Here is a 21,751-nt window from a genome sequence, read left to right on the forward strand (position 1 = left end):
TGGAATGGATTCAAACTAAAAAGTTTTTTCTCAGCAAGAGAAATAACATGTGAGGTGAATAGGGAGCCTACATCCTGGGAACAAATTTTTACCCCTCACACATCAGATAGAGCTCTAATCTCTAGGATACAAAGAACTCAAAAAGCTAAACACAAAAAAACCCAAATAACCCAATCAACAAATGGGCCAAGGACCTGAACAGACACTTCTCAGAAGAGGATATACAATCAATCAACAAATATACAAAAAAAAGTTCATCATCTCTAGCAATCAGAGAAATACAAATCAAAACTACTCTAAGATACTATCTCACTCCAGTAAGAGTGGCAGCCATGATGAAGACAAACAATAAGCACTGGCGAGGATGCAGGGGAAAAAGGTACCCACTGCTGGTGGGACTGCAAATTGGTACAGCCAATTTGGAAAGCAGTATGGAGATTCCTTGGAAGGCTGGAAATGGAACTACCATTTGACCCAGGTATTCCTCTTCTGACTATACCCAAAGGACCTAAAAACGGACACAGCCATATCAATGTTTATAGCAGCACAATTCACAATAGCTAGATTGTGGAGCCAACCTAGATGCCCTTCAACGGATGAATGGATAAACAAAAAGTGGCATATATACACAATGGAATATTACTCAGCACTAAAAAATAATAAGATCATGGCATTTGCAGGGAAATGGATGGCATTAGAGCAGATTCTGCTAAGTTAGCCAATCCCCCCAAAACAAATGCCAAATGTATTCTCTGATATAAGGGGGGTGACTCAAAATGGGGTAGGGAGGAAGAGCAGGGGAAGAAGATTACCTCTATATAGGGAAGAGGGGTGGGAAAGAAAAGGAGGGAGAAGAGGAATTGCATGGATGGTGGAAGGAGACCCTCATCGTTATACAAAACACATGTATGAATGTGTGAGAAAAAAAGAATAGCATTACCTTAGATTAGGTAGAGAGAACTGATGGGAGGGAAGGGGAGGGGTTGGGGGGATAGGAAGGATAGTAGAATGAAACAGACATTATTATTACTGTGTGTATATATGTGACTGTATGACCAATATGATTCTGCAACCTGTACACTCAGAAAAATGAGAAATTATATCCCATCTGATTTAAATGTATGATATGTCAAGATCACCATACTGTCATGTGTAACTAATATATAAAAAAAAGAAATTCCAATCTAAAATAAACATTTCTTTAATTATGAATTATAATAAGACTATTTGACTCAGTGAAGATTTACCTTCTCTCCTCTATGTTCATTTAATATTTCAACTCTCCGACACAAGACTTTAATAGGTTCATTTAGCCGTCCACAACCAATTATATCTTCTAAATATTCAAGCATACCCTCGTCATGTTCAGTCTGTCCTTTTGGTTTCATCATAGCAATTTGTTCAACTTCACCCTTTAAAAAAAGTCATATTTCAAATCATTGTATATGTTTAGCTAAATCAGTCTTCAGTGAGATTTTGGGGTACTCAATTAACAATTAATAGTAATGAAGAACTAAATGAGGCTCATCAAGTGGCTTAGAGAATTTACATCAGGGATAAGAAATGTGTATTCATACTCACATAAATTCTTAAAATATTATAGTGTATACTATATATACATACAAAGCCAAAAGATATTTCCTGATTTAGAATGTCCATTAAACATAAATGAAACAATATTTAAATTTGAAATTTAATGAAGCATATAATCAGCAATTTGATGATAGAGGCAACATTACCAGCTATTAATAAAATGGTGCTTCTGTTCTAAAACAAATAATTTTCAAAAAGACACTTCATAGTACAAGGAACCCTGCCCCAAGGTGGTTATTATAGTTTCTCTTTATATATAGTTTCTCCATAAACTTGATGTTAGGAATTCTTCAACAAGGGTGAAAAATAGGATGCCTAAAACTAAATGTTCTATTTTCTAAAAACAAAAAAACTTAAATAGGAGTTACCTATTTTTTTTTAAACTGGTAAAATTATCTATTTTTCATTGCAATAAAAAATTCAACAGATCATCTCGACTACAGAATACTTATGACATTGGTATATACAAAGGGACAACTTTGTTTACAATCACTAATCTAACTTTGAACTGTAATTAAAATCTTAGATTAGCAACACATTCGTATTTATGAAGTTTAATTACAAGGAGAAAAACAAAAGTTTACAATCAGTAACGATCAAAGCTGACTGCTATTTAGTTTGACGGTTGAGAAAACTTTTGTCTAAACATGTTCAGGTAAAATGCTGTTACTCTATTTCATAGAAGTCTCTTACCAGCTTGTACTTTCTACTATTATGTAATAGAAGAAAAGGTACAAGGAGGCAATTGGGGGAAAAAGTAAAAATCACATTTTAATATCTTTGCAATTCCCATTTCTCATTGTATGATTCAAACTTACAAATCGGTTATAAAATTTGTTAATGACAGTGCATATTTAAACAAAAGTTTCAGCATAAGATTTTAAAAAAGGTGAAACAACTCATTTTAAAATCTCATCACTTTTTGACTTTGATAACCCATTAGCATTATATAATCAAGTATAAAGTGAAACTGTTGCCCAAAAGGCCTATTATTTATTCAGAGCATTCAGTATATCATGTGTGAATCAGTATATAAAATGCAACATGTAGCTACTTTTGTTTACCAGCACCATTTTTTTCTACTTTTAATTATGATTCTTCCCAAATGTTTACAGAACAGTAAAGTTTTAAGCGAGACTTAACCATGAAAGAATGCTCAAAGTTTTAGGATGAATTTTGGTCACCACCAGGTGTTATTCAAAGTTTTTATTTAGGTAGGGTTTATCAATTGGCACTACTGACACTCTGCACTGGAGATTCTTTGACATGGTGATTTCTGCTGGACATTATAAAAATGTTTAATAGCACCTCTGCTCTCTACTTACTAGATGTCAGTAATGTTTGCCTTCTACTAGCTGTAACAAACCAAATATCTCCAGTTGTCCTAGGGGAGGTGGATAGTAAAGAACTACTCCCAGACCACTGATCTAGAGATCATAGTTTTAAATCTTTTTGGCTAAGTGCTTAAAATCCAACTGACAAACAATACCGACACCTGATTTCTAATTAACTTCTTAATTCAAATTAAATTTCTGAAAGGCAATTTTTAAGACAAAGAAAAATTATGCCAAGGGAAATTTGTGTCAATTGGCCATAATGTACCATTTAAAAAAAAATTTTTTTTTTTTAGTTGTAGATGGTTCTTTATTTACCCCCATAATGTATCATTTAAGTTTAGATCTTTCAAATATTCCAAAGCTGGAGTCCATTTTAACATTTTATATATAAAAATATTCCTACTAGCTTTACATGTTTCCTGGCCAAATTATTTCTTGAAGAAATACAGCTATCAAGAAACAGGCTAGTTTTAGGTAAAACTTTTAGGTAAACTGCTTGTTTTGATTACCTGTTCCTTCCTCCCCAAATAAGATGAAGGATATATAGTTGATTTCCTCCCATCTGATAAATTTGTCCACTTAAAAAAAAAGACAAATTCACTTTCTGAATCAAAACAATTCCACCGCATGTCTCATGTAACATTTTGTTTTAGATTATATTATATAGCATTAAAAAAAAATAGTTATCCTATTACTAGCTTAGCACTACCAAACCAATAGGATATGAGCAATCAGGCCTTTACTTGTCTTTTTTATTAGGACTTCTGTGGTTTCCCATAACAACTTAGAATTTTTCTTGTGGCTGTGTTCCTTGATGTTCTCTACCTTGCTACCTTTTACTTTTTAATCCTTTTTCCCATTTGTGATATCTACTGCAAAATCTGTGTCTGGAGGACCACTTATTATTTTTTTAAGAAAACTTTACCTCTCCTGTGTGAAATTATAAAAGTTTTCATTTAATGCAATAAGCTCAATGAATTTCAGAAGTAATTAACCTGAATTAAAAGTTACTTTCATATCAAGATTCCAAATTGAATAGCAGTGGCACAATGACATACAAGGACAACGCAAAACAAAAAACATACCACCCCCCCCCAAAACATAAAACAAACCCACTTTAAGTTATTTAGTCTGGGCAAGGGCAAATAGCTCAGGTAGCGTGCTTGCTTGCCTACCAAGTATGAGGCCCTGGGTTTAATTCCAGAACCACTATACACACACACACACACACAAAAGAGTAAATATAATAAGAGGAAATGATTAGGGAGAAGAGCCTTTATTTTTATGAATATGTTATCCAAATTTTAACAAGCATGAACTATAGGAAATAATGAGGTATAATAAAACATTTTTCTAAGTCCCAAAATGATTAAAGTAAATATGGGTGTTTGTATCAAAATTAAATGGTTTTGGATTACTGCACTTTTATGGGGTAGAGATGGAACCCAGGGCCTCATACATGCCAGACAAGTAGTCTACCGAGCTCTATGTACCTTTCTACCTTTGGCTTTTATTTTTTTTGTCTTAAAAATATTATTTTTTTCCATTATTCACTGCACTATAAATGATTAACTATTCTTTATCTTACTCTAGTACAATTTATTCTAAAATTTGCTTTTTGTAAGCTACCAGAGGCCAAGAAACCAAATCACCCAGGTTAGTATCTAAAATGTATACATGACAGATAATCAACAATTCAGATCTAGGGTAACCCAATCTTCAAAGTAGAAAAGCAAAAAACAAAACAATAACAATACCAAGAAACAAACAACCCCCCAAACCAAACAACAAATACAAAAACAACCTAAAACCCCCCAAAACAGCAACAAAAAACCTTGATTCTTGTTTTAAACTGGGCTAACCTATATTTTGTTTGTAATATAAAGACAATAAGACATATGAAGTTTCAAACTGACAAAATTAAACTTTTGCCAATACTTGTAGTTTAAGGAGTTTACAGAAACATTCCAGAGACAGTAATTGTTACTTTAATTCTAGAATATAACAAAAGCATTCAGGTTTTCATTCTTTTACCCTTGAATGAAGCAAATGCACTAACTAATGGAGCAAAATCAATTCAATCCAGTTAATAGGTCATAGTTACCCATGAAATATTATACAGAGCTAATAGAACCTTATTTGTTTGGACCAAGTTATTACAATGCGACCAAAGCACGCTAATATACAAAAAGGGAAAATGTACGTTTCCCTATGGAAAATACAATCGTCAATCATCATCTAATTCTTTTTGTGGACATGTATAAATATCTCTAAAGACAAGAAAAAGAATTTATCTTTATATTACTTATAGAATATTAGCATAGTGCCTCATTTGGGACATTTCTTAAACAGTTAATGAGATTTTAAATGGATCCAAGTACTAAAAATGCTTCCTTGACAAAACCCACTAAACCTAGCTGGGTGTGGTGAAGCATGCCTGTTAATACCAGAGGCTTGGGAGGCTGAGGCAGGAGGAATTCAAGTTCAATGCCAACCACAACAACTCAGCCAGGCCTTAACCACCTTAACCACCGTCTCAAAAAAGTAAAAAGGGCTGGGGATGTGGCTCAGTACTTAAGTTCCCTGAGTTTAATTCCTAGTACCTCCCCCCATCCCCTACAAAATCCAGTAAACCATTATATAAACACCATACATTTTTATTAAAAAACCTTCATGGAATTCTAAAAAATACTACCACTATTTAAAATGGTCTGTATAGTTTATTCAAAGTGATCATTTATATCTTGGATGGTGATATGTTAGCTTCAATCTCTCATCCTTCCCAGTCATGGGTAGTTTTTTCAAGATAAACGTTAATCAGTGGGTGAGAAGATAATAAAAGTCATAATCTTACTTACCTTCAAATATTTTAAATCCCTAATGTAAAAGTCTTAAGATTTTGATAAGGAACAACAAATAAAAAACAAAAGCAAAACATAAAAAAAAAAGAGAAACTATTGCCACTTTCCTTCAAACTTTTTTCTAAAGTCCCTACCTATAAATTGTGTTAACTCAGAAGGTTTGCCTTGATATTATTTGGGAAGTAGTCAAAACAATTTGATAAAAGCACAGAAAAAGGTTAACAAATGGCTTAGGTATCCATCCCACGTACTTTAGAAGAATATATTTAATATAAAGTAGACATTTTATAGATTCTTATGTACTTCTATGGGAAATCATTAACCTTCTTTATTATGAAATTATATGGAAAAAAGCTGCAGAGAAAAAAATATTCTTAGAAAAACTAAAACGCAGTCCACTTTATTTTGATCAGATCAAGATACCTAAATATAAAAGTCCACAGAATAGTTTTGATTTAAAAACCAAACACCCCAATTCCACATTCCATGAAAATATGTAAATTCCACATTTACGTATATTTAAATATTGTTTTACATATATATGTTGTGTATATATGTTTGTGTGTATATATCTGCAACTAATTTCTCAACATTCATTTATAAATGTTTGGAAGTCACAAAAGTGCTACAAATGTACTTTACCTTGGAATAAAAGATACTAAAAAGCTATTCCAAAATGTTATTGATTGGTCTTGTATACTATGTATATCTAAAAGCAGTATTTTTAAAAGTACCTAAGTACACATAGTATTCCTAATATTAAAATGAAAACATTAAATATTATTATTATTAAATATTAAAATGGAAACAGGTGCTAACATTTTGTGTTTGTCATTGGGAACACTCAGTCGTTCTCCAAAACCATTTAGTATGCAATCAAAATCCCCACTTTAAAACACTTAAGTATATTAATCTCTGCATAAAGAAACAGTTTTTTGCTTTTCTTATTATGCTCTTAGTAATCCTGGATAGGACACAGGAATAAGAAGATGCCCTCAAATCAAATAAGAATTCAAAAACATCTGTCAAAGCTGTAGATTTACACTAGATAAATATATAAAAATAAATGTATTTTTTGAAAGGTAAGAAACAAGAAAGAAAAGAGAATTTTTCTTGCCAGGAATGTTGGTAGAACATTCCTTTACTTAAAAAATACAAATTTTCCAATAAAAATCAACTTAATATCAGGTATTAAATTCTGACATGTCTTTAAAAAAAGAAAACCAACTTACAGATAACTATTAAGGAGATTAAAATAAATTAGAAACTTACGGAGAAATTTGTCAAATACCGATTATGCAGATTTTTATTCACTATATTAGAAAATAAAAGGACAGACTATTAAAAGATAATAAATTTCACTGAAAATGTTCTTAAAAGGAAATACAAACAAATGTAGTTGCTATGTCCTTGTCACACTAAAGCAGCACAATAATATTGGTGTTTAATATATATTTTACTACGCCAATATTTACGTGCTGCTAGAGTGGAACAAGTATGTCAGTCCATGCAAATATAAACTAAACATGTGACGATGAAAATATAGTTTTGAATGAATTTCCTTAAATTTCTAGAGCAGCAAATAATGATTCGCATCTTGACTGTAGTGTGTAAACCATGATGTGCTGCTACAGTACTTTAAGGCCTCAAATACACAGGATTTATCCTATAATAGAACTCCCCCAGCTTTACTAGAAAACAAACACTGTTAAGTCTTTAATAAATTTACCTGTAAGATTAAAAACCTATTATGGTCCAAGTCAATTCCATGGCTTCGAAGAAGGTTTCCAACATCTTTAAATGTTTTTTTCTTCCCACTTATGTGGTAGACAGAAGTATTATCTCTGTAGGCCGTTCTGGATACATAGAAGTTACTGTTAGGAATGACTTCATAATCATCCCCTTCCTGTTTTGAGGAAAAACAAAACAAGACAACAGCTATTAGTATTAAGTCACAGGTCAGCTTCAAATTTTACTCCTTTCATACTAAAATTAATTCTATGAATTACTTGCACACAAACTAGCAATAGTTCTCAAAAATAACTTCACTTGGGAGAGAATAGAGACTTTTCTAAGTTGTTTGATTCCTCTCTCAAAGATTCTAAAAAACCCAAAATCAAATCAAGCAAAAAAAAAAACTCCAGCTCAAAAACAAGTGAAAAAACATATTTGGAAAGAGTGGCGCCCCACCATATTCAAACCAAATCATGCTATTGACTGACTGTAATTCTAGTCCACTTTTTTTTTAAACAAACAACAACAAAAAGCTATAAGAAATAATTCAAGGAAAAAGACAGGTAGTAACAGGATGATACTTTATTGGGGGTGGATTAAAGAACGTGACATTAATTGAAAGTAAAAAGAACTGTAAAAAATTTACAATTAAATCTCCCGGATTTAAAAAAATTTAAGTTTCAATTCTCCATTAGTATTAAAACTCATTTATTCTTTTTTTTTTTTTTTAACTGTTTTTCTTTTTTTTATTAGTTGCTCAAGACAATACAATGATCTTGACATATCATACATTTGATTCAAATAGGGTATGAATTCTCATTTTTCCACGTGTACAGATTGCAGGATCACATTGGTTATACAGCCACGTGTATACATACAGCAATCCTAGTGTCAGTTGTATTCTGCTGCCCTCCCTATCCCCCCTCCCCTCCCCTAAAACTCATTTATTCTTAAAAGTTGTCATATTGAAGCTATGATTTTTCAACTTTAGGTGAATCAAATGTAATAAGCAATGAATAAAATATGATGGGCAATCTACTTTTTAATTAAAATTGTACAATAAACTGTATTAAGAAGCAAAATTAAAATATATGCTTGTTTGTAATTAAATCACTTTATATTAAAAAAACAAAAACCAACAACAGCTAAGTCAGCTTCCTGTTTCATTATGTAATTAGAATCCTTTATTTTTAGGTTCCATTTAGTAATTTTTGAACCATGAATTTCCTGAAGTTAATCATTAAATAGATGAGAGGGAAAAAAACCCCACAATACCAAAACAACTATGTGAATAACCTAAATAGACACTTTACCTATGATCATCTGTATTTCTAAAAAGCAAACATGTTAGCTTGACCTTCTTCAATTTCAAAAGGACTTAATCACTGTAGTTCAAATTGAGAAAAAGTTCTCTTAGGACCACAAATTTAATGTGCACTGAAATAATGGAGATAGGATCAATCAACTGTTATTTTCAAGTGTAGATAATTTATTTTAAAGCAATAAAATACAACTTTAAAAAACAGAAAATTTGTAATAACAATGCCTATTTTGCACCCAGGATCCTAAAACTGCTCAATGTTTTATTCCAAAAAGGTAAAGATTATGATGAGCTATTCATAATTCATTTCTGTGGCTAAAAATTTTAGTTTATATTTAATGACACCACCACTTTCCAAAAAGAAAAAATGGTTATGCAGAAAATGACATCAATCTCTACGCTTTAATTACATAAACATTTTTAAAAAAGCTGATTTAAGCCAACAATGTAGAGTCAATAAGTCCTTTGTTTTCCTTGCTTGTACTTAAAATAGAAAAAAAAAACCCTTACCTTATCAATTATCTTCTGAAAATGAACTTCTACAGTACAACTTTGAATATCCTTGTGTTCATCAGAATTATGTATTAGTACCGACAGTTTTTTAGACCTTATTTTTTGTGCTCGATAGCCAAACACAAAAAGCATAGAATCAATAACATTGGATTTGCCACTGCCATTCGGCCCAATAATACAGGAAAAACGCTGCATTAAAAACAAAAAACCAGATTTTTTTTTTCAAAGTTTAAAAGATCACACCAGTACTACTGATTAAATTTAAACTGCCTGCTTTTTAAATCCACACTAAAAACTACAAGGACTTTTCTTTATTAGAAGATATACAACTCGAGTTCTCTATCATAAGCTTCAACATCTTAAATAAAAATGTTATAATTCTATTTCACTTTTCACAAAACTCATTCTAATAAAAGGAAAATACTTCCCTTTAAAAAACATGGATTTCCTTTGAGGAGATCTTTATAGTAAAGAGGCACAAAAGATAATACAGAAAAGCTAATTTCATTTGTTAAAATCAAAGGAAACAACACACCGTGTATGAGAGAGAGAATAGTTAGAAAACTGAAACATCCTATATTCCTTTACAATAGTTACTTGAAGTGGGCAAATACCTTATGGAAAGGTCCCAGAATTTTTTCCCCAGCATAAGACTTGAAGTTCTGGTTTACAATATGAGTTATCATAAGCCTAGGAGCTCCAGCTTCATTGGTCATTGCTGGAGGTGGGGGTGGAGGAATACTGTTCAAAATCTCTTCCAAACTTCTGTTATCAAGTTCCTCACCTGGAGTCTCTGAGTCAATCAAAGGCAAGAAAGGAGGAAAAAACGCCTACGTTAATACTATTAGTTCGGAGGACTACTGCCGGCTAATATTTAAAATCCTTTAGCTTGGTTTAATTAAAAAACAACAAACTCTTGGAAGAAATGCCACCAGTCCTAAAATTCTATAGAACTACAGTATACTTCTTAGAAGTCAAAACACATCATAAAACAAATCTGGGAAAACCACAAAAACTGACTCCCGGTTTCTCTGAACAGAAGCTGAAACTCTAAGGCTCTAGACTTAACTCCCCGTTTCTTTGAACACCTGAAAAACTCACTAGCTTCAGCGCCAGTGTCAAATGGGTTTCATAAATCACCCAAATACCGGACTCAAAAAGTTACAATAGGTTCAAGAAAGTCATCGTCTTCCCTTTAAAGACAATCTAAGACCACGGAGGTGAGGTTAGGGTCATGCAACTTTTAATCATGTTCAGTCATATTGATTCTGCCTGGGGGAAAAAAAAAATAAACCTTACTAACTCTTGGCTGACCATGCCGATTTCAGCGGAAATATAAATTCCAAAATGCCACAAAGAGAAATTCACAACTGAATCTGTTTGCTTACCCCCACCCCCTCCAGCACCGTTACGCGGAAATTGCACGGGAGCCCTGAATCGCGGAAAGGCTTTCTAGAGCTACTCTAAGGGAGTGAACGGGTCTTCAGATCTCAACCCCAGCCTTTTGCCCGTGTGCCACAACCACAGCTTGTTTCGGGTTGGGCAATGACATGCTCTGGCGCCCAGGCGCGCGCTCCTACCGAGTCGCGGCGGGTCACTAGCTCACCTGCGGGTTCAGCTTGGTTCTCGGTCCGGCAGGTCGGAGGCTCAGGTTCCGCGTCGCTGCCGGTGCCGTCCGGGGACGGCGGCGGCCCTTCCTCTTTACGGCGGGCGGTGGAAGGCTGGTTGCCTTTACGGGGCATGATCGCTGGGGTCGGGGAAGAGCCGGAGCAAGTCAGCTCTCAAAACCCATCCTGATTACTACCCACCCCATCCGTTTCCGAGAGAGTCGCACTTTAAAATCCGGCTCAGAGGCGACGAATCCTCAAGAAGAGGGCGACAAGAAAGCCCCGAACGCCAAGAAGGCATGTAGGTGGGAAACCCTAGACGTGCCTGGAAATCAACGATCTAGCAAACTGCTAAGGTTCTTTTTATTTTTTAAGGGCTTCCACCCGTCCACTCCCAATGTAAGAATATACTCAAGCCTATTTCTAAACGAAGCGTCTCCAGTAGCGGACATTTGTTGACATTCCCACGCTATTCGGACTAGGGATGCAAGCGCACCGACTTTTTAGAGGAGTTCCTGTGAGCTTCAGGTTTGAATGGCCATCAACCCTTTCCAGAGTAAAGACCCCGCCCGCTTTCCTCTCCCCGCCATTTAGCTCTTGGCGTCTAGAGCGCCCGGGTGATTCTAGGTCTCTTCCCCAGTACCACCGGGAAGTATGGCCGAAGCTGGCAACGACCAACAGCCACTTCCAAATTGGACGCCGGCAGGGCTTGGTCGGGGACAATAATTTTGCGGTAACTGGGGTTTGTCTCTCTGGGGTCCGGGTTGGAGTCCCGTTAGGCTGTAGTAAGTCCAGTAACCAGTAAAGGGTCAGACCCGGTAACTAGTCCTTTGGGAAACGCGAGGTGGGGGTCAGAGGAGACGCCGGTCTGTGAGACCAGGATTTCTGAGAAGAGATTCGAGAGACTTAGAGCCACCCTAAAAGACGCTGTACGCAGCTCAGAGAAGTGGCGCCAGGGAGAAGCGCGCGAGAGCCCCAGCCACAGGGAGCGGCCGGAGGGGGGGGAGGGGTGACAGTGAGAGAATCTCCCAGTAGCAGCCTCCTCACCCCGTACTTCGCTGCTCTAGTTCAAGGCCTCTAACTTCCAGGCGCTGGTGGACAGGGCAGAAAGTAGGAGTGTGACAACCGTATCAGGAAAAGAAGTACGTTACCTGCGGGACAGTCCACTCAACCAGGGCTGGAAACGGCTATAAAGGCCCACTCCCCTCTGCTCCTACCGCTGCTTCGGCTCCAGGTCCTTCACTCGAAAATGGCGCCTAAAATACAAACTCGAACGGAAATTCGTTACAAATGCGCGCAATGATTTCTGGGATCCACTAATTTAAAAAAAAAGTGCGGCGATTATCACCGCCATCTTTTGCCCCTTCACGCGCATGCGCGAATTCGTGAAGCGACCCAACTCCCGGGAAAGGTTTTTCGGTGGAAAGGAAAAATGAGGAAATGTGTTCCCTGTGGTTTATACCAGGAACACTGTTATTGAAACTATAGCATTTGAAAACACAACCTGGCGAATTTTAAAGAAGAGAAAAAAATATAGAGAAGGCCCCTCCCGCAGTTAGAGGCCACACTCGGTAGTCCAATAAGGCCCCTTAACGAGAGGGCGGGCTCACTTAGGGGTGGGGTCTCGGGCCCGCTCGGATGACGCGCCTCTGGGAAGTATCGCGTGAAGAGGGAGAAAACCTAGAGCTTAGAAGTCGCTATGGTGACGGAAAGGTTGGGAATCTTCTCTATTACTGACCCCACAGCTGTAGGAGCAGTAACCGCTGCTTTCTTGGATTTTGAGGTAAATGTCCTCACCTTCTGACGTTTTTAAGAAAGGGTTTGGAAGTCGTAGTCGTCCCAGGAACCTGCCTTCCCTCGCCTTGAGGGTGTGTGGTTCGTTGTGCATCTGTTATTTTGTCTCCCGGGGGGCAGGGGCTGTGGGGCTCTCTGCTGGGCTTTTTTGGATATCAAAAAGGAATCCTTGAGTTTGAAGAGAGTAGAGGGAAGGCAACTATAAGAGATGACCTGGACTAGTGAATGAATGGTCGTGTAGTCCACATGTGAATAGCAAAATAATGGTTTTCGAGTTATTTAGTAAAGGTGAGTTTCGGACTTTTAAAAATCATTTGTTTGAAGAGCTCATAATGGAAGAAACGGTTTGCGGTGGTCATCTTCATCATATCTTGATGAGGGAATTACCAATCATCAGATATTTCTTAAGTAACTTTTGTATACATTGCATTGTGCAAGGCATAATCAGGATCATTAAACAAGTATGACAATTCCTGTTCCCAGAGGACTTGGTTTTGTTGGTGGCTTCCCCGCGCCCCGCATCCTCGGCGCGCCCCCCCCCCCCCCCCCCCCCCAGCCCAAGCTACTAGGGATGGAGCCTAGGGACGCTTAACTACTGAGCTACAATCCCAGCCCCATGATTTTTTTTTTTTTTTTTTTTTGAGATAGTTCTCATCAAGTTGCTTAGGTCCCCTTTAAGTTGAGAAGGCTGGTCTTCAACTTGGGATCCTTCTGCCTCACTCAGCCTCCCGAGTTGCTGGAATTAACAGGCCTGTGGCACTGCAGTCTGGCTGTTAGTGGCTCTTTAACTCTGTGGATGTGCTAGTGATCGGTTTTTAGAGTTCATAATTTCCCCTCAAATTGTGTACAAAACTCTCTGTACGCATTTTTCTGGAGAGTTAGTTTTTCCTACAATTTTCATCAGATTCTTAAACTTGATCCTAAATCTCCTGCAGTGTTAAAGAACCACTAGTTGATTTGATTCCCGTCAGTAAGCTTTTTATTCAACAACTCTTAGGTTGAGTTGCTAGCATCCTTAAACAAAACAAAACAAAACAAAACTGTTGCATACTTAGAACCTAGCATGTTAAAGCAGCAAAAATCTTTATGAATGAATTTACTTTGTTGATCTTAATATATTATGGTTCTTGCACTGAGAAGCATAAAGTTAGATTCAGTTAATTATCGGAAAAGAGCGGAGAGGAAGGACACTACCCCCAAGTGTAAGAATTTTAGTGGGTTTGGGAGACTGGGGTCTCTGAATAAACATTGACAGTAATTATTATTATTATTGACAGTCATAATAATAATAATTATTATTATTACTGTTACTATTACTACTACTACTACTACTACTACTACTACTACTACTAGGGATTGAAATCAGGGGCACTAGACCACTGAGCCATATCCCTAGCCCTATTTTGTATTTATTTAGAGAAAGAATCTCACTGAATTGCTTAGCGCTTTGCTTTTGCTGAGATTGGCTTTGTACTGGAAATCCTCCTGCCTCAGCCTCCTGAGCCACTGGGATTATAGGCATGCACCACGGTGCCCAGTATTGACTCAGTACTATATCTTTAAGTGCACATTTTTGTTATCATTATAATAATAAATATTTTGTCTACCTTCTAAAAAGGTTGCAGAGATTGTGAAATTAGATTTATGAGTAAATGTTTAAATAGATTGTAACTAAGTATTTCAATAGATTAGATACTAATAAATCAAAATATGAATTTATGTATATAGTATATAAATAGAGAATACTGTTCCAAATTAATAAGTTGGATAGAGACAATGAAGATAGAAATGTATATTCCTCATGATAATATAAGCCCTTTGGCCTGGGGGTGTAGCTTGGTAGAGTGCTTGCCTAGCAAGCTTGAGGCTCTCTGGGTCCAATCCCCAGTTTAAAAGAAAAAGCCTCCTAGTATGTTAATCTTACTGAAACTCTCATCTAATTTATCACAAAAAGCCCCAATTGAAGCAAAATTTAAAAATCATGGGAGCTAGGAAGTAGAATAGTTTTTTGTTTTTTTTTCTGGAAATAGTGTTAAAAAAATTTTTTTTTTTGTTATTTTTGGAAATAGCAGTTTGAAGGATGGGTTTTTGTTTTGTATTGAACCCAGAGGTGTTTTAGCACTGAGCTGCATCCCCAGCCTTTTATTTTTTATCTTGAGTCAGAGTCTCACTGGGCCTCCCTAAATTGCTGAGGCTTACTTGGAATTTGGGATCCTCCTGCCTCAGCCTCCTAAGCTGCTGGTATTACAGGCCTGTCAGGGCCTGGCAAAGGATGGGTATGTTTTTATTTCCAGAGGGTAGAATTTGGAATTACAGTTGGCAGCAGCAGTAGAAAATATACCTCAGGAGGGCTGGGGTTGTGCCTCAGTGGTAGAGTACTTGCCTAGGACAGGTGTGGCCTGGGGTTCTATCCTCAGCACCACATAAAAACAAATAATCAACAACAAATAAAGTTTAAATTCTTAAAAAAAAAAAAAGAAAAGAAAATACACCTCAGGAGAGAAAATGGGGTAGTGTTTTAAGAATAATTGGAATACTAAGAATAAGTCACATTTTTAAGGTTATAAGTAGAAAGAGGCTAGCAAGGATGTTGAGGAAGTATCTATTTTTAGAATATGTGAAGAAGAAATGTTGGGTAATGTCTAAGATAGGACCCTCCCTAGATTATAATTGACAAAAAACCCAATCCAAATTGTTTTGAGAAAAAAAAAATTGTCTCCCATAATTAGAAAGTTAGGTGATAACCTTAGCAGTTGCTAGATGTACCTTAGTGGTAGAGTGCTTGATTGTTCTGGACTCAATCTCTAGGATGAGGGGGAAAAAGTAACCTGACTGTAAGTAACTATCAGATTCAGGGTTCAAACAAAACACCATATATATATGTATGTGTATATATATATGTTTAAATAGATTGTAACTAAGTATTTCAATAGATTAGATACTAATAAATCAAAATATGAATTTATGTATATAGTATATAAATAGAGAATACTGTTCCAAATTAATAAGTTGGATAGAGACAGTGAAGATAGAAATGTATATATATATATATATATGTGTGTATATATATATATATATATATATATATATATTTTTTTTTTTTTTTTTTTTACTTGCTTTACTTGCCATTTTCAGTTTCCACATGCTGCCTTTGGTACCTCCATGATCTCCCCTTGCTGTGGTAAGATATCTACAGTAGTAACTCCAGCCTCAAATTCTCTAAAATGAAAGGGGGTGGGGCTAAAGTGAAATGTAAACAGGACTTCTCTTCCCATCATTTATTTGAATAAAAGTCTTGGGCTAATTGTTGGATAATCTCTGTTGCAGAAGGAATGCTCTAATTGGCTTAACTCTTGGCCTCATGCTAGCATGACTCAAAGGATATAGAATGAGGAAGTGCTGGGCGAATCCCAGTGGCTCAGGAGGCTGAGGCAGGAGGATCCCGAGTTCCAAGCAAGTCTCAGCAATGGCGAGGCACTACCCAACTCAGTGAGACTCTGTCTCTAAATAAAATATAAAAATAGAGCTGGGGATGTGGCTCAGTGGTTGGGTGCCCCTGAGTTCAATGCCCCGTTTAAAAAAATAATAATAATAATGAGGAAGTGGTTGTTCCATAAATAAATTATTATTTTTTAATTGAAAATAGGAAATACATGCTGGGTAACAAAAATAATTTTGCAAATACAGAATAATTAGTAACCACTTATTATGTGTCAGGCACTCTACTAGATAGTTTGCATACTTTATCTCTTTTTAACCATCATAACTACTTGTAGGTATTAGACTCATTTTACATAAGGAAGAAAAGAAAATGTAATATCCAGAAGATAAGTGAGAGTTACAAATAGAATGGTGATCTTATGGAAAAAAGTGGGGTTGGGGTTGTGGCTCAATGGTAGAGTGCTTGCCTGGCAGGTGTGAGGCACTGGTTTGAGCTCAGCACCACATGAAAATAAATAAAACAAGTTATTGTGTCTATCTACAACTAAAAATATTTTTTTAAAAGTTTATTATTAGTTTTTTTTGAATGCAGAAACGCATAAAACACAATTGGGTTATAGTCTTACCACTCACAAAAACCAACATGAATATATAAATGGATAGGTAAATAAAATACTATGAACATGGTTAAAAACTTCAAACACATGGAAACATAAAAGAGTATTAAAAAGCTTCCCTTCTTGGGAATAGGTGGATAGCTAAAGCTTCCCATCTCATTCCAGTGTTCTACCACAAAAGTCTGCTTTTTTTTCTTTTTTTAAAATAGGGTCTTGCTAAGGTGTTCAGGATGTCGTCAGTCTCTGGAGTACCTGAAATTACAGAATGCCCCACAGTGCCCAGTTTAGGTGTCCATTATTAAGTGTCTTACATATCTTTCCAGAACAGTGTTTTAGTATTCAACAGCTTAAGTATTTATCACTTCTTATTTACACAAAAGGGATTGAAATAATGTTGTATACCTTGCTTTTGTCATTTAACATAGACATCTTTCTATATCAACAAATATAACTCATTTAAAAAAATTTTTTTTTGTAGTTGTAAATGGACAGGATACCTTTATTTGTTTATCTTTATGTGGTGCTTAATTGAACTCAGTGTCTCACACATGCTAGGCAAGTGCTCTGCCACTGAGCTACAGCTCCAACCCTATAACTCATTTTAAAAAAAAAAGTGTTATTAGTTATTGATGGACCTTTATTTATTTATTTGTTATTATATGTGGTGCTGAGAATCAAACCCAGTGCCTCATGCGTGCTAGGCAAGCGCTCTTCCATTGATCCACAACCCCAGCCCCCTATAACTCATTTTTAAGATAATTGTGTTGCTTTCTAGTATATTAATTCAATTTGATTATTTTATGCTAATTGTTTCAAAAGACAATTAAAAGTGACAACATGTTTTTATTTTGTGAATCACATGTTTTATTTGTTAGAATTTATTAGTTATCTACAAAAGAATTCTAAAAATAACATTGTAGAATTAATCATAGCTAGAATTGCAAGGAAGCTTATATACTACAACTTACACATACACTTTAGCAAATGTATACAGGAATTGGGGTGGGGTAAAGGTTGGAAGTGTTTACTAGTTGAATTAGTCTGCTATTCATAAGCCTTTTTTCTTTGATTGTAAGGTCTCTGAGCATGTGCCTAGCTGTAGGGAGTCTTCCCCTCTCTCTCTGCCATATAAGAGATCTTAGTCTGCAAGGGGTTCAATAATGAGACCAATCTGAGTAAAAAAAAAAAAAAAATCTGCCTTTCTCATTTTTCTCTTGGAGAAGAGACACAACAGCCTGTCCAGAGCTATTAAGTTAGGGAACCTTTGATAAAAACTGCACTTTTTAAGCCAGCTATCTCTAATAATATCAGTACTCTAGGGTTAGCTAATAGGCAAAAAACCCAATTAGAATTTGCTATAAATATGTTTATAATCAAGCTCTTGCATTTCTTATCTGTCCTTCACATTTGTGTTGAGGTTTTTCAGCCATTTCTTATCTCTAGGTACATTCTTGTTGACAAGTCATGCCTTCCCTGTTTCCTGCCTAAAAACTTTTCTCATTAATGCTTTTATCTCTTAGTTTTATTTTTTAGATTGAATTCTTTTCTTCTTTAACACCATCTTAATCATTTAAAATTGTGTAGTTCATTGGTATTAAGTACTTTGTTTTGCTACCATCACCTTCATCCTGCAGAACTGATGAAACTCTACCCCTTAAACAGTAACTCCCCATTGCCTCCACTCTACTGGCAGTGATATCATTCTACTTTTTATTTTTATGAATTTGACTACTCTAGGTATTTCATACATGAAGTGGAACCATATTAGTATTTGTCCTTTTGGCTTATTTCAATTCACATAATGCTTTGGCCTAATTCTTAACATTAATTCTTAATTCTATTTTATTGGTTCTAACTCTCTTCTACATTAAATACACGTAGGTATACAATCTATGATGAACATTTAAATTTTTAGTTTTTGATAGTACAGGCTGCGTATCCGTTATCCAAAATGCTCGGGACCAAAAGTACTCAAGATTTTGGATTTTTTTTTCACAATTTGGAGTATGTGTATACACATAATGAGTTATTTTGTATGCAGGACTCAAGTCTAAGCATAAAATTAATTAGTTTCAGCACCCTATACACATAGCCTAAAGATAATTTTAGACAATACTTTTAGTTGCATCTGCATTCTGTGACTCATCACATAAATTTTTTACTTTGGTGTTATGTTGATGCTCAAAAAATTTTGGATTTTGGAGCATTTGGGATATGAGATTTTCAGATTAGGGATGCTTAATTTGTACTATTCAGAATTTTGTAATGAATAAATTTGTGTATATTCTGGGTGTTCATTTATATGTATATGGTAAATTCCTATGGCAAAGTGTTATTTACAGAGTAGATTTCTCCTTCAAGTCTTTATTTTCTAATTCAACATATATAGCATAGTTATACTGAAGAGCCCAAGTTATCTTCCTTTGTCCTAACTGTAAGTAAGAAAGGGTAAAGAGGAAATGGCTTTTTTTTTTTTTTTCCAGTCCCAGGGATTAAACCCAGGGGCGTTTAAGCTGTGAGCCATATCCCCAGCCCTTTTTATTTTTTATTTTGAGATGTGTCTTGCTAAGTTGCTGAGGTTGGTCTTGAACTTGCAATCATCCTACTTCAGCCTCTGGAGTCACTGGAATTACAGGCATGCACCACTGTGCACAGCAGGAAATTTCTTTTTATAATGGGAAAAAGGACTCACAAGATAGGGAATTCCCCAAGTATACAAAAGGCAGCAGCTCAATTGGTAGAGTGCTTGCTTTGCATGCACAAGGCCCTGGGTTCAATCCCTAGCACCACACACACACACACACACACACACACACACACACACAAAAGGCAGCACCGATTTACCTGTTCTTTAATAATATATAAAAAATATTTGTTTCTCTGTATGCTAGTTTTGGGTTCTGGGTATTTTTCATGCTGTTTTAATTTTCATTAATTATAATTGAGGCTGGGCATTGTTTCATGTTTTTTATTGCCCCTTACCATCTGTATTTATGTTTCTGTGAACTGTCACCTTGTAAGTTTTTAAAAATAGAAGTACCCCATTATCAGTGCCCTGATCAAATTACTTTGAAGGAGACCATGCTTTCTATTTATTCTGTATTTCTATAGTATTGCCAATCTATACCCGTCTACTAGTTCTTTGTCCTTTGCCTCTAAACATACTGAGGTCTAACCTAATTTAAAAGTCTTTCATAGCTGCTATTCTGTTTCTTTAACTTCTAAACTTATCTACCCTTATAAACACATAAACATATATGTATAAAATGTGTATATGCTCACATACATATTCTATCTACCTGCCTATCCTCCATTTGCCCTAAACTTGTATCTCTTTACCATCTAAATCCTTTTGGAACTCAGAGAGTATCATTAGCCAAATCAGTGTCTTTAGTGTTTACTCTGAACAATTACTTTAGCTTCATGGTTGGTTTCTAGTGTGTTTGTCAGCTTTCCATGAAGGTGACAAAATACTTGAGAGAATTAACTTTTGGAGGTAAAGTTTGTTTTGGCTTATGGTTTTAGTTTGTTGCTTTTAAGCCTAGTTCAAGGTAGAACATTATGGAGGGGAGTACATGGTGTAGCAGGTTTGCTCACCTCTTGGCAGCCAGGAGGCAACGAGAAAGAGGAAAGGGTAGAGTCTCAAGGTCATGCTACTAAAGACTTAACCTCATTCCATAGAGCCCACCTCCTAAATATTCCACGAAAACCCAATAGTGCCACATGTTGGAAACTAAGCTTTCAACACGTGGGCCTTTGGGGGACACTCAGGATCCAAACTGTAACACCTAAGGAAACTGTTTTTTGTGAAGTCATCTCAAGTAGAGGTGTTTTGCCTCATAGACTCCCATGTATCAGAAGATCTTTTTCTCATTATTGTATCTAGTCAGTTGATTTTCTTCCTCTTTTCTAAGATTTGATGGTTCCTTTGAAATAAGTCCTACCAGATTGAAACATTTATCTTGCTTTTTTTTCAGTCATCTGCAAAATCTTTGCTATTTCTACTCCTTCAGTGAATATTTTAGCACCCAAGTAACTGTCTTTACCTTCACCATTATTCTTATTACGTTCAATGCCTTAAATATCCACAAATCAACCCAACCTGTTCCTGCCTTTAGTAATAATCTACCTTGTCATTACCAATGTCTGTACTCTCTTCAAAATATATTTTAAGCATCTTATTATCTGAATCTCTCTACTTTTTTTTTTTGAAACAGGGTCTCTATTGCACAGGTTGGTTTCAAACTGCTGTGCTGAAGTGATTGTACTGCCTCAGCCTCCTGAGTAGCTGGAACTACAGGTCACGCTATCGTGCTTGGCTTTTCCACTTGTCTTTTTATTATTTATTTATTCTTTTAGTTTGTTGCTTTATGTATACACTTCCTCTAGAATCTCAATCCTGACTGACAGTTCTTCACATTTTTAGTAGGATTTCCATGCTATTGACTCTATCACCCTTTTATATTTTTCTGGAAGTTTCATCTTATCCCATGGTTTTTGATGTGATCTTTGTGCTTAGAATCATCAAACTGATAACTAATTTGCTATTTCCAACTCCAACCTTTCTCTTGATTCTAGACTTGTATATCCATTTTCTCTTCGACTTCTCCGTTGGGATACCTAAAAGTAGAATGAACTTAAAATATCCAAAACAAAATTTTAAAATCACCATTCCCAACCTGTTTCTATTATCTTTTTCAAGTAAATGGCAACTCCATTTACCTGTTAAAATGTTAGAGTCATTTTTTACTACTTTTTCCCTTTAACCTAATTTATCAGCAGATCCTGTGGAATTTTGCTTTAAAATATATTCAGAATAGGACCGCTTCATTTTACTTGTAATACTGCTTTCCTTGTCCTGGTCCAAGCCACTTTCAGCTTTCTTCTGGATTATTGAAATCCAGTTATTCTCCCTCCTTTAGTCCTTTTTATC

At 35.6% G+C, this 21,751-nt stretch overlaps 2 protein-coding genes across 3 annotated transcripts in view; one reads left to right on the forward strand and one right to left on the reverse strand.

Moving 5' to 3' along the window:
* Smc4 (structural maintenance of chromosomes 4) overlaps window positions 1–12,216 on the reverse strand; it is a 33,319-nt gene extending 21,103 nt beyond the window's left edge. Inside the window, exons 1-6 of the mRNA XM_027933651.2 lie at window positions 12,118–12,216; window positions 10,966–11,106; window positions 9,974–10,152; window positions 9,357–9,548; window positions 7,521–7,697; window positions 1,248–1,412 (exon numbers count right to left, since the gene is read on the reverse strand). Coding sequence (XP_027789452.1) covers window positions 1,248–1,412; window positions 7,521–7,697; window positions 9,357–9,548; window positions 9,974–10,152; window positions 10,966–11,101 — 849 coding nt within the window. The 5' untranslated portion in view covers window positions 11,102–11,106; window positions 12,118–12,216. The remainder of the gene's footprint in view (window positions 1–1,247; window positions 1,413–7,520; window positions 7,698–9,356; window positions 9,549–9,973; window positions 10,153–10,965; window positions 11,107–12,117) is intronic.
* A 413-nt stretch (window positions 12,217–12,629) lies between these two features.
* Ift80 (intraflagellar transport 80) overlaps window positions 12,630–21,751 on the forward strand; it is a 142,164-nt gene continuing 133,042 nt past the window's right edge. Inside the window, exons 1-2 of one of the 2 annotated variants that reach the window (XM_071615516.1) lie at window positions 12,630–12,749; window positions 15,896–15,941. The gene's annotated coding sequence lies outside the window, so the exon portion shown is untranslated. The remainder of the gene's footprint in view (window positions 12,750–15,895; window positions 15,942–21,751) is intronic. The other variant, XM_027934018.2, reaches the window with a different exon arrangement.

This window comes from Marmota flaviventris, chromosome 8, assembly GCF_047511675.1.
Source record: "Marmota flaviventris isolate mMarFla1 chromosome 8, mMarFla1.hap1, whole genome shotgun sequence".
NCBI classification, from domain to species: Eukaryota; Metazoa; Chordata; class Mammalia; order Rodentia; family Sciuridae; genus Marmota; species Marmota flaviventris.